This window comes from Eumetopias jubatus, unplaced genomic scaffold (assembly GCF_037043125.1).
Source record: "Eumetopias jubatus isolate StellerSeaLion01/CBP00866 unplaced genomic scaffold, mEumJub1_p1.0 scaffold_3, whole genome shotgun sequence".
Taxonomy (NCBI): Eukaryota; Metazoa; Chordata; class Mammalia; order Carnivora; family Otariidae; genus Eumetopias; species Eumetopias jubatus.
The window spans coordinates 142,782,270-142,809,561 of record NW_028274809.1 but is presented as its reverse complement, the minus strand read 5'-3'; the positions used below and the strand labels follow the sequence as shown (position 1 = coordinate 142,809,561).

The following is a 27,292-nucleotide window of genomic DNA, read 5'->3' as shown; positions in this document are numbered from 1 at the left end:
AGCCTTCTAGTACCCACAGAATAAATTCCAATACGAGATTTTTTTTTAAGTGGCTGAGGGTGGAGCCTCACATGGGACTTGAGCTCACAACTCTGAGATCAAGACCTGAGCTGAGATCAAGACTGGGGCACTTAACCGACTGAGCCACCAAGGTGCCCCCTAATACTAGATACTTTTGCATCTTGATTTTGGTCTACCCTATAGCAGCCTCACTTGTGGCCTTTCCACCTCCCAACATATACCCCACGATCCAGCTTTGCTGAACTTATTCAGAGCACGTTGTGCTTTCTCACTCCACATTTGCAGGCCTTCCCTACCCAGTGAATTTCCAGCAAAGCCCTTCTCTCCATCACTACAAGGAAGAAATGGTCACTTTCTCCTTTGTACCTCCGTCTGTATTTTATAAATTATCTAACAGATGCATGAATCACATTGCTTATGCATTCATCTATACACTTATGCATTGTCAAAATGTGCAAAGCACTCTGATAGGTTTTGAGGACCTAAAGGTGAATTGATTTCTTTCATAACTCCTCCTGCCCACTCTGCTGGAATATCTGGTGAAAAACACAGCGTTTGGGTTCTTTTTTTTTTTTAATCATTTGTTTATATGTCTCACTGGTCATTTAGTTTAACCTGATAGCATTCCTGACCCACAATAGTTCTGTAATAAATATCTGCTGAATGAAAACATTTGGAAGTTGAATATTGGCTCAATGATAAATGTTTTTTTCTCTTCCACACAAGCCAAACCATTCTCAGGTCATTTCTGTATAGGTCTAAATTACACAAAAAGCAAGGCCCCTTCCTCACTTTCCTGAACAGTCCGCAATCTATGAATAGGTTGGCTAAGGCTTGGTCTGGCAGCCCTGTCTGGTGATCAAGGCCGGAGCAGTAAGTTTTACATTTGTTAAGAGAGAACAGTTTCTGGGTTAGTCCCCGTGCTTACACCTGAACATCTCATTACGTTAATAGACAATGAATAAAGTTAAAGGGAGAGAGACAGACACAGAGAGCAAAGGAGTGAACAAAAAAGAAAAACTCTCCAAAGTAGGACTGATTATCCAATCATGGTTCTTTTCCTCAACTTCTGGTCTTCTGTCCCTTTCAGGCCTTTACTTACACAGCCTTCGGTCAATAAACTTCCCTAATTAGAAACAAACTGGTAAATGTTTCAGTAAAAAGGAATATTCAAATAAGATATTTAGCCTAGAGGCTTTCATGTTTCATAATACTGAACAGATGGAACAATTAATGACTTCTTTAAACTCATAGTTTACTATCATCATAAAGGATGCTCTGCGGCTCTTCTTCCCTACTTCAAACCATACCATTGGTACAAATGAAACTTTAAAACTTAAAAGTATTTTAAATTTATAGTCATTTTAGGAAATACTTCTTAGACATACATAACGCTCTCAGTATTTCATTCAATGTTCTCAAATTTCTTTTTTTTCCTCTCTCTCTCTTTTTTACGTAGGCTCCACGCCCAGCCTGGAGCCCAACGTGGGGCCTGAACTCACAACCTCGAGATCAAGACCCTGAGATCAAGATCTGAGCTGAGACCAAGAGTCAGACACTTAACCAACTGAGCTACCTCAGTACCCTCAATTTCTCCAATTTCTATCTCCAGGTGTTGCTCCTGACCTCGACTCTTCTATCCAACTTGACACCTCCATTCAAATGTCATAGTCTTCTCCAACTTAACAAATCCAAACCTGAATTCCTGGTCTTTTCTCCAAAACCTACTCTACCCAGTTTTTTCCAGTTGTCCTGGTGGAGAGTGAATACTCCTAGCTGCTCACACCAAAACCTTGGCTACCGACTCGTCTTTCTGTCCTAAAGTCATATCCAATATGTCAAAAAATCCTGTAGGCTCAATCTTCAAAACGTATACAGAATCCGAGAATCATTCCACTTCATTGGTACTATCGCACTGCAAGCCACTGTCCGCTCTTATCTGCATCCCTGTAGTAGTCTAAGGAGCCCTCCTGCTTCTGTTCTTCTTTCCCTACAATCTAGTCTCAAAGCAGTAGCCAGCAGGAATCTATTTAAAAACACAAGTCAGATTCTATTTTAAAACTCCTCTTTAAAACACCTTAGCTCCGGGCGCCTGGGTGGCTCAGTTGGTTAAGCGACTGCCTTCGGCTCAGGTCATGATCCTGGAGTCCTGGGATTGAGTCCCACATCGGGCTCCCTGCTCGGCAGGGAGTCTGCCTCTCCCTCTGACCCTCTTCCCTCTCGTGCTCTCTATCGCTCTCATTCTCTCTCTCTCAAATAAATAAATCTTTAAAAAAAATAAAATAAAATAAAACGCCTTAGCTCCTCTTTTCACACAAAAAAGTAAGTCTTCATAACAGCTTACGAGGACAAGATCCTACCCTGGCCCCCACCTCTATGATTGTATCTCTTACTACTTCCTGCTCGCTCCCCCTCTTCTAGTCCCACTGACCTCTCCTTGCTACCCCAGGAACGCATCAAGCACTTCCCCTCTAGGTCTGTGCACAGTCTCTTCTCACTGCGAGGAGGCTTTTCTGTGAGATATCCAGGTAGCTAACTCCTTTACTTCCTGTGGTCACTGTGGTAATAGGTACTAAGTTGTTCAGACTTCTCAGTTTGAAATATGACTGCCTCTTCTCCCATCAAGAAGCACAGTCTACTTCTCCATCACTTAAATATGGGCTTGGCCAAGTAATATGCTCTGGCCAGTGGAATAACAACAAAACACAAGCACAGGTCTAAAAAGTGTAAGGACACTGGGGCTTACCTTCTTGCTGCTGGGATCCCTCCTGCCACCAATAAGGTATGACAACTACACAGAGAGGGACGCAGCCATGTGAATGACGCCACCCAAGATTATGTATCTCGCCCCAGCTGACTCAGCTCTGATCTGAAGAATCACCCAATCACAAGAAAGAATAAAATAGAGGATACACACAGTCACTCAAAAATTATAACCTGCTCCTTTAAAGCCGGGATTAAAAACCATTCTCACTGTAGAATCCTAAGCCATTTCAATAACATCCCGAACTTTAAAAATCTCATAAATATTTTGAACTTTAGAATTTACTTTGAACCACCTTAATAGACATTTCCCAAATTTAGGGATACTAAAATAAATATGTATAATCTGCTTTACAGATTACGAATTCAGACAATTACAAGTTAGAGAAATAAGTCCCCAGGACTTACCAACCTCTCTGCCTTGACTCTTGTTACTGTTTCCCCACTATCCTTTCTCCCCATTCTTCAAGACTCTGCTAAAGTTCAGCTGAAAGAAACAATATATAAGTGATGAAACCTTAAAAAACAAAATAGTGAAAAACAGTGTGCTTGTGGGCAATAAATTATCTCAAGTATCTAAATGTAGGAATAGAGAGATTAAATAGAATAGGATATTTTTTAAAAAGACATCTAATACTCTTGGGGCGCCTGGCTGGCTCAGTCAGTTAAGCATCTGACTCTTCATCTCAGCTAAGGTCTTGATCTCAGGGTTGTGAGTTCAAGCCCAGAATGGAGCCCAATTAAAAAAAAAAAAAAGACATCTGATACTCTCAAAAACAGAAAGCACATACTATATACAAACATAGATTATAATAAAAATGACATCAGGGACACATGGCTGGCTCAGTCAGCGGAGCGTCCGACTCTTGACCTTGGGTTGTAAGTTTGAGCCCCACATTGGGTGCAGAGATTACTTAAAAATTAAATCTTTATTAAAAAATGGCATCAATAAAAACATTAAATTCTATTTTGTTACAGAAAAAGACATACAGAAGGGAAGACTGTTCAGTACACAGTATTTGCTAATGATCTCAAACCACTGTTAATCTTTTTAAAAAAAAAATCCCTATACCACATTATTCCAACTAGATATTCAAATGTAAAAAAAGGAAAAGCACCTTTACAGATATAAACATCTGTATATTATTTGGTAAGGAATGTCTTCCTATGTATAACACAAATGGCAGTAAAAAGATAAGGAAAAGGATGACATCTGACTACGAAAAATTTAAAACCACTATAACCAAAGCTAAGGCAAAGGAAAAAGAAGGGGAAAATGAGACCAAAACTCCTATAAAAAAAGAAAACAAAACAAAAGCTAGTCTTGGGTTTGGCTTCCACAGCCAAATACATACATTGAAACTCCGCAAATACTTTACAAAAAATTAAGTTCATGTTCCACTTACAAAATCAAAACTAGAACTATTAGGCAACATCTTGCAGGTGTGTAAGAAAGACCCTACAACGTGGAGCTGCCTCAGTGGGCTCACTCTGACAGAAGACAGCCTTGGCCTCTTTATCAAAATCTTGATCAATGAGGGGCCTGGGTGGCTCAGTTGGTTAAGCATCCGACTTGATTTCAGCTCAGGTCATGATCTCAGGGTCAGGATCCAGCCCTGCGTCGGGCTCCACACTCAGCACAGAGTCTGCTTGAGGTTCTTTCCCTCTGCCCCCCTCCCCGTGTGTGCGTGTGTGTGTGTGTGTGTGTGTGTGTGTTATGTGTGTTCTCAAATTAAAAAATCTTGATCAATGAACACCCAATTCTGTTTTGTTTTAATTTTTTTTCAAGATTTTATTTATTTGAGAGAGAGAAAGCACGAGCAGGGCACAGGAAGAGGGACAAGCAGGCTCCCGGTGGAGCAGAGAGCCCGATGCGGGACTCGATCCCAGGACCCTGGGATCACGAACCGAGCCGAAGGCAGACGTTTAACGACTGAGCCACCCAGGTGCCCCTTCCAATTCTGTTTTAAATTAAAATAAAACATTTAGGGATGCCTGGGTGACTTAGTTGGTTAAGCAGTTAAGCGTCTGCCTTCAGCTCAGATCATGATCCCAAGGTCTTGGGATCGAGTCCCCTGCATTGGGCTCCTTGCTCAGCAGGGAGCCTGCTTCTCCCTCTGCCTCCCACTTCCCCTGCTCGTGCGCTCTCTTTCTTCTCTCTCTGACAAATAAATAAAATGTTTAAAAAAATAAAACATTTAAAGTAAAAAGGCTCATGCATTTAATTTTTATAAATTTTACCTCAAAAGAAAAAGTAACCAAACAAACATGGAAACTATGGTCAATATTAAGCATGCTAAAGTATTTAGATGGAAATGTACTAATACCTGCAATTTACTTTAGATAAAAGGATAAATGTGATAAGGCAAATATTATAAAATGTTAATAATAAAATCTAAGTGGCAGATACATGAGCAAAATTTCATCTTTGCTGTATGTTTAAAAGCCTGTGTAGTAAAATATGGGAGAAAAACTACTGTTGTTGAATCAAACACTCTAACAGAAAAATTGGGCGCTGAGCATGAATATGCACTTTACAAAAGAAATGTGGCCAAACACAACAGAAAATGTTCAAAGATATTCATTCTTGAACCTTAAAGCAGAAAACAATACCGTTTTTCACCTATTAAAATAGCAAAGAGTAAAATGATTAGAGAGGGTACAGGGGAAATAAACGGTCTCATATGTTATTCGTGAGCGTAAAAGAACATAATTCCAGCAGGCAATTTCACAATCAAAAAGCTTTATGTATAGATCCTCTCACCCAGCAGTTTCAATCCTAAGCATATATTCTAACAAAAAAATGCACAAAGATGTAGCTAGAAATTCAGCACTATCATTCAAAGGTATAAAAAAAAAAAGAACTGTCATGTAAATCAGATGTTATAGAGACTGTACCTCATCACACTGAACATACCATATTATTCAGCTGTTAAGAATAATTATCTGGGGGCGCCTGGGTGGCTCAGTCATTAAGCGTCTGCCTTCGGCTCAGGTCATGATCCCAGGGTCCTGGGATCGAGCCCCCCATCGGGCTCCCTGCTCTGCGGAAGGCCTGCTTCTCCCTCTCCCACTGCCCTTGCTGTGTTCCCTCTCTAGCTGTGTGTCTCTCTCTGTCAAATAAATAAATAAAATCTTAAAAAAAAAAAAGAATGATTATCTGTATAAAATGGTGTAGACACAAAAAAGTCTCCAGAATATATGTAAATGAAATATGCAAGTTAGAAACAGTACATGTCACGTACGATCAACATCTATGCATGTATGGTCCACATTTCAATATCTAAAGTAATGGTCAACTGAAAGTTAACAGTATTTATACTGTTAAGATTTTTATGATCTTTATTATTTGTTTTTCAGTATTTAAGTAGTTTCTATGTGCCTGGCACTGTTCTATAGACTCAGGATACAGTTTACCTACAGATTCATGTTAACATTCAGGCAGAGTCCCTGAAGGAACTGTGATGAAGGAAATCAGCAAAGTGACACAGTGACCAAGAAAACCTACTTTCAGTAGGGACAGCCTCTCTGAAAATGGGACAGCTGCTTTGAGACCTGAATGCTGAGGAGCCAGTTGTATCCAGCAGAGGCTGGGGAGGAATACTATTAGTAGAGAAAGTTATAGGAGCAAACAAAGGCAATTCGGTAGGAGTCAGCACCATGCTTCTTAGAGGGCAAGGAGGGAAGAAATAAGAAAAGCGGGTAGAGAATACTAACCCGGAACATATTACCACTTTGAAAGTCAGGAAAAAGGATCAAGCTCGTTTCATCCTAAAAAACCAAAAACTTTTACCACTACCCCAATCATACTAGAAGACAAAACTTTGAAAATCTTTCCTTCCTAAGTGCTTCCCATACGTATCTCATTTAAGTCATGCTAGAGCTATTAAAAAGCATTCAGAAAATTTCAAAGTAGAGCATTCTCGGGGCAACAGTTTTCCAAGGCCATTCACAGAACAGATGCATGAGAATCCTCTGAAGACAAATGCACAGTGCAAACATACATTCCTGAGTCCTACACCTAAGGTTCAAATTGATTAAGTGGGACTCAGGATTCTCTATTTTTACTTCCCAGATGACCAGAAGTTATAGTGACAAAGAGACCTCCATACCTCAACAGGCCTGACTGCCCTGTATATATGTAGATGTATGTATGTAGAATACCATGTCTAGATTAAGTCCGTGAGAAGGTCATATTTGTGTTCAGTCAATCCTATTTAGGGAATCAGCAAGGTGTGTAATATATTTTTCAAGCATCTCATGGATCCAAAAAAGATATTCTTTAAATTCACATTTTTCCATAGAAACAAATCCAATCATTTGACAACCCCAAACCCATCTACCATTCTTTCTCACTCCCTTCACAGCCAAACTTCCTCAAAGATTTGCCTATATTCCGTTTCTTCACTTCCCTCTCATTCTTTGACTCATTCTAATCTAATCTAATCTAATCTACCCCTATTAAACCACTAAATCTGTAAAGTCAATGACCACACAGGGCGAAAACCTAATTAATGCTTTTGGAACTTGTTTTGTTAGCCCTAATAAATGCTCTCTCCTGGTTTTCCCCCAATTCTGGAGTACTTTTCCTTAGTTTTCTCTGCCCTACCTCCACTACCTCACCACTGAACATAAGACGTTCTAAAGATTCCACTGAAAGCCCTCTTCTCTTTCCAAACTCTCTCTGGGCAAATCCATCCATTTCTGGGGTTTCAACTACCAAGTCAGAGAATGAAGGTGAAAATCACCTCTGCAAATTGCCCTTGACAACCCCCTTAAATTCACTGTTGAAGTTTTATCACATCAGCAGGTCACACTGGCAACCAATATATCATCTGCATAAATATAAATGAACCATTTTTCCCTCTGGCATTCAAGCACCATATTAAGTAGGTAATTCATATTTAAAAGCCACATTGTAAGAGAAGATGCAGGATTTTTCTCCTTCTATTCCACCTCCCTACTCCCAGGTTTAAAACCCATCAACATCTGCCATCTCTGTTTAAGATGACATTCAAAATCCTTTTTTTTCTTAAGATTTTTTTTATTTATTAATTTGAGACAGAGAGATACAGAGAGAGAGCATGAGCAGGGGGAGGGGCAGACGGAGAGGGAGAAGCAGACATCCCGCTGAGCAGGGAGCCCTACTTGGGGCTCCACCCCAGGACCTAGAGTTCATGACCTGAACCAAAGGCAGACGCTCAACTATCTGAGCCACCCCGGCGCCCCAACATTCAAAATCCTTGCAATGGCCTACAATGATTTAGATAATCTGATACATGCCCTGGTCACCTCCCCCCACTTTTCACACATCACAGCCCTCAGGGCCTTCTTTCATCTCCCAAAGGATACCCTTTCTTTCCCTGCTTTGGAGCTTTTGCAAAATGCTACTCCCTCGTGCCTCCCCTCCCTGTCCACTCTCTTCCTCCTAGCCACTGCTTACTCATCCTTCAGGTCTCTATCTAAATGTCATTTTCTTGGAGAAGCCTTTTCAGTGTAGCCTTTCCACCTACTCTGTCAGGGGTCTCGCCTCCTTGGTATGCATGTAACATTCAAGCACGCTTTTTACTTGCTCAGTCAGTATCTGCCTCCTGCGCTAAACCATAAACTTCATGAGGAATCTTGTCTGCTTTTTTCATGGTTCTATCCCCAGCACCTAACACGTGAATATAAACCAAATTAATAACCTCAATCTCATTACAGAGGTTTTTATAATCTCACCACTTGCATATCCAAATATAAATTCAAATTTGCCTTTAAAAAAAACTATGGTGAAATATACATAAAATTTACCATCTTAACCATTTTTAACTCTACAGTTCAGTGGCAGTAAGTATAATCATACTGCTGGGCAACCAATCTCCAGAACTCTCTTCATCTTGCAAAACTGAAACTCTATATCCCACTTCCCCCAACCCCTAGCAGTCATCATTCTAATTTGTCTCTATGATTTCGATTACACTTGATACCACAAGTGGAATCATGTGGTATTTGTCTTTTTGTGACTAGTTTATTTCACTTAGCATGATGGCCTTCAGGTTCATCCATGTTGTAGCAAACTGCAAAATATCCTTCCTTTTTAAGACTGAAAAGATATTCCACTGTAAGTATATACATTTTGTTTATCCATTAATCCACTGAAGAACGTTTGGGTTATTTCCACCTTTTGTCTATTGTGAATAATGTCGCTGTGAAGATGGATGTACAGAGTCTCCTTGAGACTCTCCTTTTAATTCTTTGGAGTGTATAGCCAGAAATGGGTAAATACTACTTCAAATTTTTTTTGAGGAACCACCATAATGCTTTCCATAGTGGCTGTACCATTTTACATTCCCATGAACAGTATACAAGGGCTCCGATTTCTCCACATTCTCTCCAACACTTGTTATTTCCTGTCTTTTTTATAGCAGCCATTCTAATGAGTGTGAGGTTTTGCTTTTATATAAACTTTATGTGCTTTCTTTTTCCTACAAAGCTGTGGTAAAACGCCCCCTCAAAACATGCACCATAAACTAACCCAAGACATTCTAGAAGATAATGAAAATGGAAAAGAGACAGTCTCTGAAAGCAGGATTTTAAGGAACAATGAAATTGTGGTTCATGTGCAGTGGCAAAAAAAAAAAGGAAAAACAAATTAAAGAAATGGCATTCCTACTCATATCTAAAATTCCCTGATGCCAACTGCCTGCTTGGAATTCCTTAAGCCTATATTCTGCCTTCCATCATGACACTTCCCTTCACCCTTACCCACACCTGTGTACCTTCCCAGAGCACTGGGACTGTGTCTGCAGTCAATCTCTTCCTGTCACACTCTTCCTTCCTACTTCAGCTCTTACAACTGGGTCAGTGCCTGCCCTACTCAGTGGGTGATTGAGTGGCAGGGCCCTAACCTTCCCAGTTAATAGGGTCATCTGTATCCCTTGGCATAAGGGAATATCAGTGATAAATATAGATGTCAGGAAAGCTAGGGTAAAACAACTCCCATTATAACCTTGAAAGTTTGAATTAAATGTTTAATTAATATAAATTAATTAATTTATAAAAAGCTATACACAAAGCAATATATCAACACAGCCTAAATCAGAAATATATCCTGGTCTTGGGATTTTAAATCCAAAAGAAAGTTTAACTAAATTAAAAGATTAAACTACAAATAAAGATTTAAGATCATCTAGTAGGACTGTCTGGACATAGAAGTCACTAGCTAAGTACCTTCCCAGAGATCTAAAATAAAGCAAAAAAAAAAAAAGTTTTAAATCAAAGTTACTTATTTAACAGTGAGTAGTCTGAATTCAAAAATAAAATTTTAAATCTGCACACGCAGGTGCGCACACAAAACTTACGAAACCACTGTTATTCCTTTATCAAAATTCAAGTCACCTATACTGGCTTTACTTTTCAGAGAACAAAATATTTTATATTTACATTTGTGAAAATGAACCCCCTGAGAAGTAAAAGGAAACGCTAACTGCCATTAATCCTAAAACAGTCACCATTCCAGCATAAAAAGTCAGATGCTGTACAATAACAAAGTGCAGGCTAAAGATCAAACTAAAATTTTCTTTATATAAGTACAATGTCATTTAGTTTTAAAAACGATATGATAATGAAACCACTAAAGATTAAAAACCATAAATACATCTCTAACTTTACTGGCTCTTTGTCCCAATACTTAGGAAAGGAGCAAATGAACCATGAAGTATTTTGAAAGTTACTTTCCATACCTTAAATAATATCTAGATAATACTGTTTTTTATACAGCAATGTACCTGGTAAACCTAAACATTTGCATTTTCAAGATTCATGGTCTACTTCATATAAATTAGAGTATACTCAACTGTAGAATATAAGATATAAATGTTGCAAAAAAAAATTTATGAAGTCACCCGCAGTCCCATTCATTTACTTTGAAAAGGTTAAATAAAATGAAACCATTTAAAGTATATCATCATAACTGCCATGCTACACTTCTGAGAAAAATTCAGAAATATTTAATTACTTAAAATCATTAATATTCCATTTGAAAATCTCTTCGTTACCAAAATGTAAGGTCCTTAAGATGAAGTATCAGGTAACTTAAGGGGCTGGGGGTCCAGTTGATACTTCATCCACTCTCCTCCTTAGCCTAAATACCACATTCAGAAAGAATGCACAATTGCTGACCTCAGAATGCCGCTTCAGTCCACTTCTGCTTTACTGTTAAGACAAATTTCAAGCGCTGAATGGCTACTTCACCCCTCCTGACACCTCAGGGACTACACGCCACTTACAACATTGGGCTGTAAACAGCTCTTCTGCTGGGAAAGTTTTATTTTGTCGAGTTCTAGACGGAACCATGTCCTGAGTTGCAGAGAGCAAATAAGTCTTTCACAATCACTATTTCATTTTGATTCAAGCTAGTTTACCAGTTTAATTTGTGAGCAGACTGCCCTTCTAAATAAGAAACACTGAATAAAATCCAAATTATTTACGTAAATACACTTAAGGCAATTTATCAAAGTCTGGAGAACTTTTTTTTTTTTTTTAGTCTGGAGAACATCTAACAATAAAATCCAACTCTACAAAAAATGAGACGGGAAGGTCACTTTCACTTAGTCAAAGAAGGGGGAGGGTGGAGACTTTTCAAATATTTCTCAAGAGCTACAACTGTCAAAAACAGTATATGTATTATAACATTGGATGAAAAAATTAGTACAATAGAAGGAAAAAAAGACTATTTTACAACATGCCACAATGTTTTTTTGTTTGTTTTTAGATTTATTTATTTATTTATGTGTGAGAAAGAGAGAGAGCAAGAGAACACACAAGCAGGGGGGAGCTGCAGGCAGAGGGAGAAGCAGATGCGGGACTCGACCCCAGTACTCTGAGATCATGATCTGAGCTGAAGGCAGATACTTACCCAACCCAGCCACCCAGGCCTCCCCGCCACAATGTTTTAAAAAACACACTTTTTGATAAGAAATTTCTGGAGTAAAGAAGTATCTAAAAAGCATTCTTAAATTTCTTTGCAACTCCCTAAAGCTATTGATTGTATTTTAAATTTCCTTTATTTAAAAGCCTCAGAAACTGAGGGTTGCTGGAGTGGTGGGGGGTGGGAGGGATGGGGTGGCTGGGTGATAGACATTGGGGAGGGTATGTGCTATGGTGAGCGCTGTGAATTGTTCAAGACTGTTGAATCACAGATCTGTACTTCTGAAACAAATAATGCAATATATGTTAAGGAAAAAAAAAGAAGATAGCAGGAGGGGAAGGATGAAGGGGAGTAAGTCGGAGGGGGAGACGAACCATGAGAGACGATGGACTCTGAAAAACAAACTGAGGGTTCTAGAGGGGAGGGGGGTGGGGGGATGGGTTAGCCTGGTGATGGGTATTAAAGAGGGCACGTTCTGCATGGAGCACTGGGTGTTCTACGCAAACAATGAATCATGGAGCACTACATCAAAAACTAATGATGTAATGTATGGTGATTAACATAACAATAAAAATTTTAAAAAAATAAAAAATAAAAGCCTCAGAAAAAGTTCAGAAAACAAATTTCAACTTGCCATTTAATTACCATAACCCATATATACTGATATAAAAGAACCATAATGAGTTCTAAAATAGTGAATTTCAAATGAATGAAGTTTTATTAGAATTCTTGATGATATTAGGTTTAAGTTATACTGTCCACAGGGTGGCAGTCTCAAAGCCTTAAATTTGTCTCTAGATTCAATGTACAATTTTAGTATTCAAAAAGCCACACCCACATACACATACAGGTGGGCAATAGTTTACTGTCTGACCAACCCTAGGAGCAAAAATTGCCTGTTCTCGCCAAAGAAACAAACAACAACAACAAAAAAACTATGCTTTGTAACCTCCCTATTTCTTTTAGGAGTATTTACTTCCCGACATCTTCCAATTTTTTCTTCCATTTCACCTTTTTTTAAATCTCATCCTTTGTATTCTGCTACTACCACTCTATTTACGGAGACAATAGAGACAAGGAGAGCTATTCAATTATTTCTGTACTTCTGGAGGCACTCCACCTTGTTTAAGGCCTAACCCAAAGGGAGAGGGGGAGCAGGAAGAGGAAGATGAGAGTGGACAATATAAACACAATCCCTCATTTCTACAGCTCATCCTGCACACTACTACCAAAATAATTTCATCAAAACACTTATATTACTAGAAATCCCTTCTCCCAGCTAAGTAAATTCCTTATCCCCAAATTCAAAGACCTTCACAATCAGAACCTTCCAAAATTTCCCGAGTGCTCTGGAAGAGGTAAGGGGATCTGTAAAATAAACTTCACTTTGAATAGACCTTCCACCTTCCTGGTTTTCGTTCATTCAAATGTATTTTTTGCATGGTGCTGATGGTACAGAAAGGAACAAGTCAAAGTCCCTGCTTGGAAGTTATTCTCTTGACTGGACAGTCTGAATTGGAGTCTCGTTAGGGGTGAGGGGATAAACCCCCAAGCACTTCAGCGCTCTGCAAGTAGAGAAGCGCCCCTGGAAGCATACTAGTGGTTGGGGGGATGATAAAGACACCAGAGATCTGACGGCACGGACACTGTCTGCTGCAGGCCCTAATCTATTTTTGCAGCCTTATTTCCAATTCCTATCCTACTTACACCCTCAGTTCGGCCAAAATATGCTAGCAACTGTTAATGTGCCGCTGCTCCTGCAGGCTTCCTTCTTAATGCCTGGCTTTCCACCACATCATCTCCACTAGCAAAAGCCTAGCCAGACCTCAAAGCCCATCTGAAAGCCCTCCTACAGGAGGCTTTTCCCCATTCACTTCACATGAATCCAGATGTGATATTCTGGAGGCCTTCAAACCCACATAACTCTTGGCTTAGTTCTCTCTGAGCATTTATCACACTATACGTTGTATCATAATTATCTGTATAGGTTAACCTCCTTCATCAGCTATTTACTAAACACTTGCTCCATTCCTGGACTATCTAGGAGCTAGAACCGCAGTGTTAAATTATTCCACTAATGTTTCTAAATGCTTACTATCCAAATGATAAATATAAAATGTAAAGACAAAATATTATATATGCTTTTTACTACTTCAATCTTTTCTTTTTAAGTTTTGTTGATATAATCTACATATCATAGTTTACCCATTCAAAGAGTAGAATTCAGTGTTTAGGTTATTTACTGAGTTGTGCAACCGTTATCATTATTAGATTATTTTAGGACAATCACTCTAAAAAGTAACCTCTATCTCCATTAGCAGTCACTCCGAGCCCGTAACCACTACCCACTCACCTCCCAATCCTAGGCAACCATCATCTATCTATCCTCTTTCTCTTATAGAATTGCCTATTATGGACAGTTCATATAAATGGAATCATATAATATGTGGTCTTTTGAGCTGGCTTCTTCTGCTTAGCCTAACAATCTTGAAACTGATCCATGTTGTGGTATGTATCAGTTCATTCTCCTTTATTGCCAAATAATATTTGATTGTATAGATACATTTCATTTAATTATTCAGTTGATATTTGCACTTTCACTTTCTGCTTATGAATAATGTTCCTCTAAACATGTACAAGTTTTTGTGCAGGCGGGTTTTAACTTCTCTTGAATGGAAAGGCTGAGTCGTATGGTAACTCTATGTTTAACATTTTGAGGGAACTGCCATCCTGTTTTCCAGAGACTGCACATCACTTTACAGTCTACCAGCATTGCATGAGGGTTCCGACTACTTCACTACTGTTTGAATCTTAAAGAGCAAGAATGATTTCACTATTCAGTATCCTTACCCTCATGGAGCTTATACTCTAGTGGAAAAAAGATAAGAAATAAATAGAAAAAAAAAATGTGTTCAAGTATTAAGAAAAAGGAGAAAACAAAAGAGAGTAAAGTAACCAAAAGAAAAGGGTGATCAGAAAGACCTCACTGAGGAGGTAATGTTGACCTAAATATGAAGAGCTGGAGGGGGAATATTCTAGGCAGTGGTAACACCAAGAAATAAAAGTGAGAAAAGAACAAGTTTGGCATGGTCAAGGAACAAAAAGGAAGCCAGTGTGGCTGATGTATAATGAAGAGGCAGAGAAGGTAGGAGGTGAAGTTGGGGGGGTAGAGGCAGATAATATCCAACCACGGTAAAGTCCTTGGATTTTAAATGCCATCATTTTTTAATCCCTTATATTTCTTTAATATAGGTGTTCATCTGTGAAAACATTCCTTAAATGGTCACATATCTTCTGATTGCACCTAATATTAGCAAATATTAGAGAGACTACTTAGGTAAATATGTACCATTCAATTAGTATCGCTTTACTCTGTGGCCCAAGGGAGGACACCTAAAACATGACTACCAATGGCCTTCTTGGTAACAAGACACAAGCATATAAATGAAGCCTTACAAATTTATCACTGAGCCTTAACCAATTTAAGGTGTATGCCTTACTGACAGTAACTAGCAGCTCAGTCTTAAAATATTAAGATCATTTTCAATAAAGCACGCCAGTAAGAATACAGTTGCATATAACGCTCATGATTTAAACCGAGATTTCATTCTTTTGAATTGAATTCTGATTGCTTTTCTCATTCTACTAATTAAAAATTAATATTCAACTGGCAAACATAAAACATGGGCACAAGTCTCTATATTGCTTGAATTTTTTAAGAACAGTTTTCACATATTACTGCCATATTTGTTTTTTTAAAGAAGAAAATGTTTTTAAAACTCCAGTAACATAAATGCTACTCCTTTGATAAAAGAACCCATTACCTAGTCAAGCTTTATTAAGGTGAAATTCTCTTCTACCATCAGTTTGATCTCCCATGCCTCTCCCTCTAGGCACTGTGTTCAGACTATTTGCCAGCTTCATACTTGTTGACCCCACCTCCCCCTCCTAGCCCCCCACCCATCCACCCACCCTCCACTCCCCTCAGCTTTAAGATACACATTCCCCACCAGGAGAAATCCAACCAGTTCTTCAAGGTCCAGGGCAAACTCTCTCCCCTCTACTTCTCTTTGCCAGTTCTCAGGAGTACAAGTGATGTCTCACCTCTGTGTTCCTGCAGCAGTCACTTCTGCAACTCAGATATTGCCTTACCCTGTTTGGCCTGGTACACAACAATATAGGGGTCTGAGAAATATTGTCACCAAACTACTTCCCTCAGCATACCTTCAAATATATATAAAGCAAAGCTATCTGCAATTCTTCGGTGCTCAGTTGAAAATCACATCCAATCACAATATGATACTAGGTCATCACAAAATGCAAGGTGAAGTAAAGTTAAGCCCTCTCCGGAGACAAGGCAGAGAAGTCTTTCCTTCCTTCTAAATTCCGACTGAATTCTTTAGTAAGTGGTTTCTTAATGACACAATCCCGCTCTTCATTCAAATGAAACTTTCCCCACATAAATAAAACTTTTCCACTTGCATTAACTATTCAAGAATTGCTCAACAATTCTCGCAACTCCACCTAAAGTTTCTGAACGATATGTATTTTCCAGAATTTACGGCTGTAAACCCAGAGTACAGAGAAGGTGGAAGATTCACACAAGGTGAATCGCAAGCTAATCAGAGGAGCAAAAATACAATTCCATTCAGTATTGTACCCACAACCTACTAACACGAACCTGAACATCAGGAACTTTCCAAAAGCGTGTGATGGTGCTTGTCGTAAAAACTGAGTTAACGAAGAGATAAAATATTTTTAATTACGAAAGTTTACTTACAACGTAAAAATGATTATTCCTTAATCATGCGGATCACGTTAACAGATTATTTCAAAACTCACTGTGCAGTTAAAATATAAAAGTTTGAGAATGCGCACATTAACCACCAATCTTCTGCTCTTATTAATGGCACTGACCATAAACGTATCCACAAGAGCCACTTTTTCCGTCTCCGTTTGTTCCCAGAGGCCCAATGGACTAAACATTATAGCTCACCCCATTTTCTAATTTCAGCTTGCGTTTAAGATAACGCTTTTGTTTCATTTACAGCTCACATGCTGCTGACACAGCTGCCCCTTCTTTGTAATAAACACAGGGCTTCTATATTTAAAAATACAGTGAAACTTTGTTATAACATCCCCTCCCCAGTCTCCAGCCAATTTTCTCTCTTCCAAGCCCCACCTCCACCCTAAGATTTTTCTATCCGCGGCGCTCAAAACGTTAGACCCTTTGCAAAGTAAATTTCTTCTTTAAAGACATCTCATCATAGTGGTATTTTTCTTCTCCGCAGCATGTGCGCGCGCGTCTGTGTGCGCGCTTTAAAGCGGGGCGGGAGGATTGGGGGGTGGCGAGCGGGGACAATTCCCTTCCCCGGAGGCCTCCCCAGGCAGTGGCACTCAAGCCTGTGGCTCTGGAGTCCGCGGGACTTTGGTGCGCTGAAACGAGCGCCCCCGAGGTCAGGTTGGACCGAGCTGACCGGCGGGCTCGGCCGCTGCGGGACAGCCGAGTGGACACGCGGCCGATCGGGCGGTGACGGGCAGCGGCGCGGACGGGAAAGCGCGCCCGAGGGCACCGAGGCTCGCCAGACCGCCACGCCGCCGCGCGCCCCGCGACAGGCGGCTTTGTGCCGGGGGCGGGGGGGGGGGGGTCCCGTAAACAGCCGGCGGAAAGAGAACGAGGACTCCGAACGGGGTGCGGACTCCCGGCGCGAGGGCAGGGGGTGAACACGCCCCGCGTCACTTGGGCCGGTCGGAAAACCGCGGCCGCGGAGGGTGTGGGCCCCAGGGGGGGGCGCTGGGAGAAGATAAAGAGAGGCCAGAGTTAATCATCACCTCCCGAGCGTCTGGAAAAGGGCGACTCGGGGCGGAGGGGCGGGGCGGGAGGGCAGCCCCTGGAAAGTGAAACTCCCCGGCGGCTCAGCCCCCCCAGCCAGAGGAGGGAGGCGAGGGACCCCAGCGTACTCGCTCCTTCGGCCGCCTGGGGCAGCCCGGGTCACGAAGTCACCAACGACTACACTAATGCTCGTTTTTCACAAACATCACGAGAACGAGACAAGAAGAGAGCCAGAATATCGGAAATAAAATAAGTGAGTTTCCCCATTCGGTTTAAAAAAAAAAAAAAAAGTTACAACGTTCCCATACCGGGAGTCGAACCCGGGCCGCCTGGGTGAAAACCAGGAATCCTAACCGCTAGACCATATGGGAAGTGCTGATAGAAACGCCACCGTGACTCACCTGACAAGCGCACGCGCCCCCACTGCCTCCACTCCGCTTCCCCGCGCGGCTACTCCCCCCGCCGCCTCTGCGCCACTCGAGCCGCCGCAGCCGCCGCCGCCGCTGCCCACGCGCTCCCCGAGCGAAAGAACTAGACCGGCCCGTGCGCGTGGGGGCGGGGCGGGGCCACTCCGCCGCCTCCGGAAAGTTCTGAGGCAAAGCCCAGCAACTCGCTGCCCCGAAACCAGCTGTTTCACTTTTCTTTTTCTAACTCCGCCAACGGCCCCCAGCCTACAGGTCCGGGTTGCTTCGCTGGTCAAAGTGCGTGCGGACTGGTTGGCAAAGTTGAGGGCGGCGACGTCTCGGGGAACAGCTGTTTGCGTTCGGGGCGGAGGCGGCGCGCAGGCTCCTCGGCCACGAGCCAGCGAGCCTAGAAGGGTGGAGGTTCTGGATCCCAGGGGAAAAGAGAGTGAAGGCGGGATGATGCGGGGATTTGAGGCGTGAGGTTCCTGTCCTTCGGCTCAGGTCCCGTCGCGCTTTCACCCCTTCTCGGTGACCTCAACCCCTTTATACCGACCCCACCTCTCAGGCTCCCGGGGTACCGCCCCGTAGGGGGAGGGGAAGAGGAGGAGATTTCGAACGCGGTTTGAGTCGCCCGGGCACCCGTAGTTGCGAACCGTGGAACCCTGGTCCCGGGGAAAGAGGGAGGTGTGCGGGTTTGGAGGCTCGGGTGGGCCTCGCGGCGGACCGGGTCCCGAGTCGCCCCGCGTGGGGAACACGAGCTCGAGCCGGACCCGGGGGCGACGCGCGGAGCGGCTGGTCCAGTCATGTGAGTCGGGTCTCAGGCTCTAAACAACGAGGTGTTGTTCTTCTGGGCGGCCCTTTCTCCGCCGGGTCTCGCCCTCCACCACCATCCCCCCCCCCACCTCCTTTCGGCTGGAGGCGTGACGGAGGTGCTCTTAACTCGCTCGGGACCGGCACCAGACCGGCAGGGCCGGTTCTCTGGGCGCTTAGAAATGCTATCCTGCGGAGCGCCTTGGAGGCCTGAAACTCGGGCTTCGGGAGGGAGGCTGGCGGCCAGTCGAGGTTGAACTGCCCGCCAAGCGACCGGGTGCTCCCTCACTTGCATAGCTGGGGGTCGCAAGCACCCTATTCGTTTCTGTAGCGCGTGAACCCAGGGGTATTGTGAAACTTTAGGGTTGGACTCCGGCCACCGCCGCCTTCTCCGACTGGTAGAAACGGCCAGTCTTGGTTAGCGTAGTGACTCCCCACCCCGCCCCAAGTCTTGCAGGCTAAGAGGTCCGTTGGCTTTTCCAACTCTCTCTTGCCCTGAGGCTCAAGAACAAATTGTATTAACTGATAGTCTCGGAGGAACCAGTCTCCCACCAAAGGAGTTTTGTTCTTTGTTGTTTTGGTGGAAATAACTTGATTTAAAGCAAACTTTGAGCTTCTTCAGGCCTCCATTACAGCAACCTCCCAAAATGCCGGAAAGGCATAGAGAAATCTTTTCCAAGATGTATCTTATTTCTTCACACCGATGGTAGTGGCAAATGAGAAAAAAAAAAAATTTTTAAGCAATTTTATTAAAGGGAGTTTTAAATCCAGTGCAGACTTTTTCTTTTCTAGTGGCAACAATTTCAGCTAACTGCTGCAGTGAATTAAATGCTAAAGGTAATGTGTGTAACAAGACAAGATTCAGTAGTAACAGGGGCTTATACTTCAAACTCTAAGAAGATGTAAAAACATGCACAATTTTACCTTTTTAATTATAAATAAGCTCAGACTTGTTTCTCCCTTTTTCAGGGCAGACTACTGGAAGTCGCAACCAAAGAAATTCTGTGATTACTGCAAGTGTTGGATAGCGGACAATAGGCCTGTATGATATTTCCATTATTAGAGAGTTTAATAATATTGTATTCCTGTGTTTCTTTTTGATCTAAACTCAGTATTTACGAAGCACCTTCATATACATTGCTCTTGATTTTTCAAAGCATTGAAAGATTTCTGTTGTCTTTTCATTTCTTGCAGGAAAGCCGTGAGCCTTCTTCCTTTTCATCAGTTTAAATTTGATTATATATTAAGCCAAATTATTTCTCTATGGTCCTTCAGTCACATTCAGAAAATGGATGTTGGGTGGGTCATCTCATCCATGTTTATCCACATTATGATGTTTAATACTACCATATAAAAAGAAACAAAAGGGCAAAACCCTTAATATGTAAAAAGGAACATTATTGTAGTTTATTTTGCATCTTTTCTACTCCAGAAATAATTAAATATATTTGCAGAGCTTTGTAGCTATAAATGGTTAAATTTTAAAGAACATCATTACCTCTTTCATGGAATATGAAAATAGCAGCTTTATTAAGCACCTCATTACTGTATCTCTTAATCTAGATTAACCTTTTAAGACATAAAACAAAAGCATCACTGATTTTTTCCCCTTTGTATGTCATAATAATATACACATAGTACATAAACACCTGGGTATCTTTTAAATATATATTCCTATCCTTTTTAGTTGATAGAGTTGCATGCACAACGGAACAGTGGCCCCATTTTTAACAATGTTACACTTCTTTGATAGACTTTTATTTACTGCTGTCTACAGGAGTTTGGGGATATTTTTCTCCAGGGTTTTGTTTCGATTTTTGGTCTTTTGAATAGTTGCTAAAGCTCTCAACTATCTTGTTTAACTTAGGCCATTCTTACACATAAATGCCACAAATTTTGAAATCTATACAAATCACTGATAGTTTCTCTTCTTTTTGGTACCTAGTCCAGTGAATTTTAGGAGTCATGATGAGTAAATAATGTCTTCTATGATAGTCTTTCTTTTCCTTGGATTGTTAATATACATCAGCTTAACCTTTAATTAGAAACAAAATTACTTTGTTTTTGAATGGGGCTTGAATATTCTTTGTGTGGCATAATTTAGGAAACCTGATATATGAAAAATAGAAGGTGAACCTTTGTTTTACAATGTCTCACTTTAAAGAGGAATTCATGGTAGTACTTCAGGATAGCTTAGCTAAGATTTGATTGACAAAATTCATTTTGCAAGGTTTACCAGAAATTTCTTATTGCATACAACCAAACATTTGCAATTTAGGGAGCATTCCTGTTTTAAATAGGTGATAACATTCACTCACTCCTTTGTCCCATCCAGTCACCATCATTTTTTGTAGGTTACCACTTTTTTTTCATTTTCTTGTCCATTCTTCATTGTTTCTATATGCACACATAGGTTTTAATTTCAACATATGTAAAACGTAGGATACCATACACACTATCCTTCACCATAGTTTGGTATTTGTTTGTTTGTTTTTTAAATTGAACAGTATGTCCTGGAGCTCTCTCCACATCAGTACATAGGGAGCTTTGTTCTCCATTCCAGCAGCCAAATTTTGGTAGATAGTGCCAAATTGTCCTCCATTGGAGTTGTACATTTCATACCATTACGACAGTATGTAAAAGCATTTGTTTATAATTTAGAAGGAATTCCTTACTGTCTACTTTTCTCTCAATTTGGAGGAATAAGTTCTAATATTATTGTTTATTCTCTGTGTTTCCAGAACAGTACAAATTTTAGAGACTTAATCGTTTTGACATTTTACGTTGAGAGGTGTTTCTTGAAGTTTTTTTTTTTTTCCACTCCCCTTTTGGCTTCATGTCTTGTTTGAGTCCTCATTACAATCATATTCACTAGATTAGTCATCACGGGTACCTTGTATTTTTCTCCATTGATATGGTCATCATAGTTTATTTTAAGCACCAAAGGAAGCTTCGTCAGAGGATATAATAATAAGTAACATGGTTCAGTTCCCTCCTATCATTTGATAAAAAGACCAATTTGCATTAAAATTATTTTTCTGTCATTTTAATTTCAATTTTGTTATGTCCCATTCCCATATTTACTGTTACTTTACTATGAACATTATGATGTTGATGTAACTTTCTTTTGCATTTTCTCTTATTAATTTTCAAGAGTGTTGAATTTCACGAAAGAGGAAAGAATCATAAGGAAAATGTGGCAAAGAGGATCAGTGAGGTAATTTAGTTTCTTTCTTTCTTTGCCAATTTTTCTATGTAAGTATCAGTCCTTTAACTGGCTTTCAATTTTATATGTGTCTCACATAGATTAAACAGAAAAGCCTGGATAAGGCAAAGGAAGAAGAAAAGGCATCAAAGGAGTTTGCCGCAATGGAGGCAGCTGCCCTGAAAGCATACCAAGAGGATTTGAAAAGGCTTGGCTTAGAGTCAGGTAAAAAAGCAGCCAGCATGTTTTAAAACTAACATCAGAGGTCATGCTCAGTGAGCTTTTATTGTTTCCATAAAGGGGTTATACACTCAGGGTATACTCTTAGTCCTTTTCCTGTGCATCATAGCTGTATTTAGACTGTGGGACTTTGCTCATGCACTTTTGTTTTACTTTTAAAACTTCATCTTTTAACACCTCCATTCATAACCATACTACCTTGGTGGTTAGCAAGTCCTAGTTCTGTCCTAGGTCAGTGTTCATTTCAGGCACAGTTGAGGTTTTTAGGTACTTGGCTAAAAAGAACTATTCATTAAAAAATAGGCTTTGCATTATAACCACAGTTTACTTTATCCATATGGTCGAAACTATGAATTATGTTTGTTTATGTGGTTGAGTTATAGTGAATTAGCCTATTGTGGACAAATTTACTGATTTTACCACTAGAAGGTAGATAATTTTTTTTTAATTGGGTAAATTTGACATAAAACATTGTTTATGCAGGTGTTACTTTGATGCATTTATATATCGTAATGGGATTGCTACTGAAGCAATATTTATCAGATTACCTACTACAGTATTGTTGTCTGTATTCATTATACTCTGCATTCAATCTCTATGGCTTATGTACTACTCATTGCAAGTTTATAAACTTAAACGGTATCAGCCTTAATCCCCCAACCTCCCCTGGAAATAAGTTTTACTTTCTGGTTTTCTGAGTTTGACTCTTTTAGATTCCACATACAAGTGATACCATAACAGTATGCTTGTCTTCTCTTTAACTTACCTCACTTATCACAGTATGCTCAAATTCCATCCATGTTGTTGCAAATGGCAAGATATCCTCCTGTCTCATGGCTGAATAGTATCCCATTATATATATGTACTATTTTTTTTTTATCCATTCATCTGGTTGATGGGCATTAAGGTTATTTACGTATCTTGGCTGTCATGAGTAATACTGTAGTAGGTATGGGAGTGCATATATCTCTTTGAAATCCTGCTTATATTTCCAGTGAGTATATATCCAGAAGTGAAATTGCTGGGTCATATGGTAGACCTATTTTTAATTTTTTGAGGAACCTCCATAAGTTCTCCATAGTGGTTGGACCAGTTTATTTTGGTACCAATTGTTTTAGAATAAGTTTTTAACATCTGGTAGAACTAGATTCCCCTTATCACTTCTGTTTTACAATTCTGGGTATTTGTCAGTTTACATACACCAGCAGTATATAAGCATTCCCTTTTTTCCCCATGGTCACCAGCAAGAAGGTAAATAATTTGGGGGTTTGAAGATAACTCAGCTCCAGATAAAAGGCATTTATTTAATTAGAGTGTATCTATCTTGTTGAAGAACTTAGACTTTAACTCGGGAACTTTTCTGTCAGCATTTCTTCCATGACAAATCCATTGTCTTTAAACCAGGCATATAGCAGTCCCAGTTGTTGATCTTGCTTAATGGTTGAGATAGTCAACATGGAATGATATTCTTTACTCTAAAAACTTCTTTCCGTTAAGTTTTTAAGCAGAATAATAAGTTAATTGGTATTGCACTCATCAAATAAGGACAGTTGTAATCAGACTTTAAAAATATTCTCCTGGACATTGTTAGTTAAAAGGAAGGGGTGGGGATGTATTTCCATGAGGATAAAGCTGTAAGCTTAAAGGAGAAAAAGAGAGGTGTTCCTGCAGAATTAAAGAGGCGTCGTTGAAAATTCATCTCATCAATTATATGGATTGAGAGGTTTCATTATGCTAAACTATGAGCAAATCAGTCTTAGCATTTTGTATTTAAATGTATTCAGAGGATTTTTCCTATTATTTTTCATAGTCTTGTTTTCTTAAATAGGATATACATTCCCCTTAAAGCACCATAATGCAGTACAAAGAAAGGACTTTTTAAAACTAACTGCTTTTAAGATTATCCCAGACAACTTTAGAATTTTCTTTTTTAAGTTATACTCCACATTATAGTCTAGTTGGAGGTGGTTTTATTTTTTCCCTCAATAACATGTCAAGTATTTCCTTTCTTTTAAATAATTAAGAATATACATCATGTTTAGTGGCTACAGAGTGGTTAGGAGCACAGACTTTGGAATCCACCAGAATTGCCACTTGCTAGCTATACAACCTCTGATTTTCACAAAAATTAAGTACATAGTGGTATAAACTGCTTATTACAGTGACCACTTGTAATAAATGTTCAATAAAGGGTATAAAATACCATAAAAATGCCATAACTTATTTAATCTCTTCTACACTAACATTTAAGTTGCTTAGTTTTCACTGTTAGAATGAATGCTTCAGTGAACACCCTTATGCAGGCGTGTTTTTTTACATTTATCTCTGTAAGTTTAATCTCTAGAGATGAGGTTGCAGAATCAAAGTGTGAATATATTTTATATTTTGATAGCTAATACAAGCTGTCTTTGTACTTTTTGTCCATCTTCTGTTAGAATATTGGATTTATTTGTAAGGAATCTTTGTTATGAACGTTAAACCATGAGCCATATTTGTTGTAAATATTTGTCTTTTTTTTTTTAGTTTTTAAAAATTTTTAATCCTATTATGATTAACATAGCATTATATTGTTTTATTTTTTTGTTTTTGCTATACGGAATATTTGGATTTGTATGTAGTTAAGTTTAATGTTATTTTATTTTGTGTTTTTTTTTTTCACATATATCTTTGATCTGAAGTTTATATTGATGTCCAAACATGGGAGGGGCCATGGAGTGGGGAATAGCTTTACTTTTTTCCAAATAATTAACCAGTTAATCCAACATGATTTGTTAAATGATTTCTTTTTCTAATAAGCACCGGGTGTTACACGCAAACAATGAATCATGGAACTCTACATCAAAAACTAATGATGTAATGTATGGTGATTAACATAACATAATAAAAAAAAAAAGAAGCACCAGGAATCTACATTTGGGTCTGTTTACTCTTTGTTCTGTTTCATTCATATGTTTGCCTACTCCTGGATCAGTTTTACTTTTTTTTTGGTACCAATTGTTTTAGAATAAGTTTTAACATCTGGTAGAACTAGATTCCCCCTATCACTTCTGTTTTATTGTTTTATAATTCTAGATATTTGTGCACATTTAGTTTTCCAAATGAGCTTTATTATAATTTGTCAAGTTCCCAAAAGAATCTTCTTGTCAAGCTTTTGATTGGAATAACATTGTCAGTGTTTTATACCAGGAAAAAAAAGTGTGTTGGTACTTCATCTTTCTTGTATCTTTTTCTCTAGAAATTTCAGAGCCAAGCATATCACTGGTAACAAGCACTGTCCCACCCACCCCTGCATCAAATCAGCAGAAGGAAAAGAAGAAAAAGAAAAACCCTTCAAAGGGCAGATGGGTAGAAGGCATAACCTCTGAGGGTTACCATTACTATTATGATCTTATCACAGGAGGTAGGTCATTTAGGCATAGAACTAGTAAGAATGATAACTGACCATTTATTTGTTTTAGTTAATATTGGAACATTTAAGCAATGGAAGACCGTAACTTTACATCTTTGCCACAATGGTAAAAAAGTCATGTGCCCTTTAAAAAGGCACCTTTCTTATAGTGACTCAACATCATACTTAGTTAAAGCCTTAAGAATGGGTTCCTTATGGGGCACCTGGGTGGCTCAGTCAGTTAAGCATCTGTCTTCGGCTCAGGTCATGATCTCAGGGTCCTGGGATCAAGTCCCGTAGAGGCTGGCGTCTTGCTTCCTGCTCAGTGGTGAGTCTGCTTCTCCTCCTCCCTCTGTCTCCCTCACCCCCTGCCTCCCCTCTTGTGCTCTCGCTCGCTCTCAAATTTTTTTTTTTTTAAGAATGGGTTCCTTACAAATAAGTTAAACCTTTATATTTTCTCAATAAAATCTTTTAAGTATGAACTACATGGAAATAAAGCATTTTACATGGAAATAAGGCATTTTAGATCCACTTTACAAATTGCAGAGGTTCTTAAAATACTCTGTGGGAGAGATTTTCTATCCAAAACCAGACTGGGAACCAGAACCATTTTCTTTTTTGTGTAGCTGTCTTGTAGTAGAGAAACCCCCCCTCCTATTCATGTTTTGGTTATCACTTTCTAATAAAATACACAATGGTGTTATCTAGTGGGAATATCAAAAATAACTTTTTGTTTTCCTTTAAAACTAAATGTATTAGGGATTTTTTTCATACAAATTCTGAGATAAGTAAATACATTTATGTAGCATCTTACTCTCCAGAAATATAAAACTTAAGATCAGAAATAAACATGATACAAGGAGGAGTTTTAAAGTGCTGTAATGTAATAGAGATATAAAATTGTATAGGAACTGAATGGTGAGGGATTAATTGTGATTATGTGGATCTGAGAGATTATCACAAGTTACTTTTGAAGTGATCTATAAATTAAGAGGAGAACATCATGAATGATGTCTTCTAATTCACCATTTATATCCCTAGCACAAAACAGTGCCTGGCATGGTATAGACACTTTAGAGGTATTTTGATTGAAAATGATTGTAGTAGGTTATTACGAGGGTGAAGCAAACATTCCAAACAGGTGGAACAATATGAAGCTTTAAAAAGTTTGAAAGTTTGGGAAACATTCATCTGGTGGAGGTAAAATATACAGTTCTCTGAAGATGTCCTAGCAGAAGAAAGAGGCTGGAAAAATAGATTGGGGCTGTGTCATGGAGGGCTAGGAGGATGATCGTGCCATTTACTGAGGTATGGAATACAGAAATAGAGTAAGTTAAAGTGGGACAATAATAAATTCAGTTTTTGGTATGTTGAGGTTGAGGTACCTCTAGAACATTCATGTGGTAGTTTTCAGTAGCTGATTAGAGTCTGGAATTAGGGAGATAAATTATGTCTAGAAATGTAGATAATATCTTAACTTTCAGGAGTATATGAGATCACAAGGAGAAAGAAGAGAATGAGAAGTACGAAGGGTGGATAGTACGTTTATTGAAGGAAAGGAAAGAAAAGCCAGGAAAAAAAAGAATAATCAGAAAGGTAGGAAATGAGATCAGAGTTAATCATGAAAAAAACCTTGGGCTCTAAGTATTATAATTATTATGATTTTTAGAATCACAGTTTTGGACTACATAGAAATAATAATAACCACTCACAGTTT

General features: G+C 39.5%; 2 protein-coding genes and 1 non-coding gene across 3 annotated transcripts in view; 1 reads left to right on the top strand and 2 right to left on the bottom strand.

The window, feature by feature from the left end:
- Positions 1–18,451, bottom strand: part of ELF1 (E74 like ETS transcription factor 1) — a 106,019-nt gene extending 87,568 nt beyond the window's left edge. The window contains exon 1 of the mRNA XM_028103571.2: positions 17,930–18,451. The gene's annotated coding sequence lies outside the window, so the exon portion shown is untranslated. The remainder of the gene's footprint in view (positions 1–17,929) is intronic.
- TRNAE-UUC (transfer RNA glutamic acid (anticodon UUC)) lies at positions 17,828–17,899 on the bottom strand. Its single transcript has one exon. It is a non-coding gene; the product is annotated as a tRNA-Glu (tRNA).
- A 119-nt stretch (positions 18,452–18,570) lies between the features above and the next one.
- WBP4 (WW domain binding protein 4) overlaps positions 18,571–27,292 on the top strand; it is a 61,514-nt gene continuing 52,792 nt past the window's right edge. The window contains exons 1-5 of the mRNA XM_028107342.2: positions 18,571–18,737; positions 19,712–19,784; positions 21,897–21,959; positions 22,049–22,172; positions 25,423–25,587. Coding sequence (XP_027963143.1) covers positions 18,736–18,737; positions 19,712–19,784; positions 21,897–21,959; positions 22,049–22,172; positions 25,423–25,587 — 427 coding nt within the window. The 5' untranslated portion in view covers positions 18,571–18,735. The remainder of the gene's footprint in view (positions 18,738–19,711; positions 19,785–21,896; positions 21,960–22,048; positions 22,173–25,422; positions 25,588–27,292) is intronic.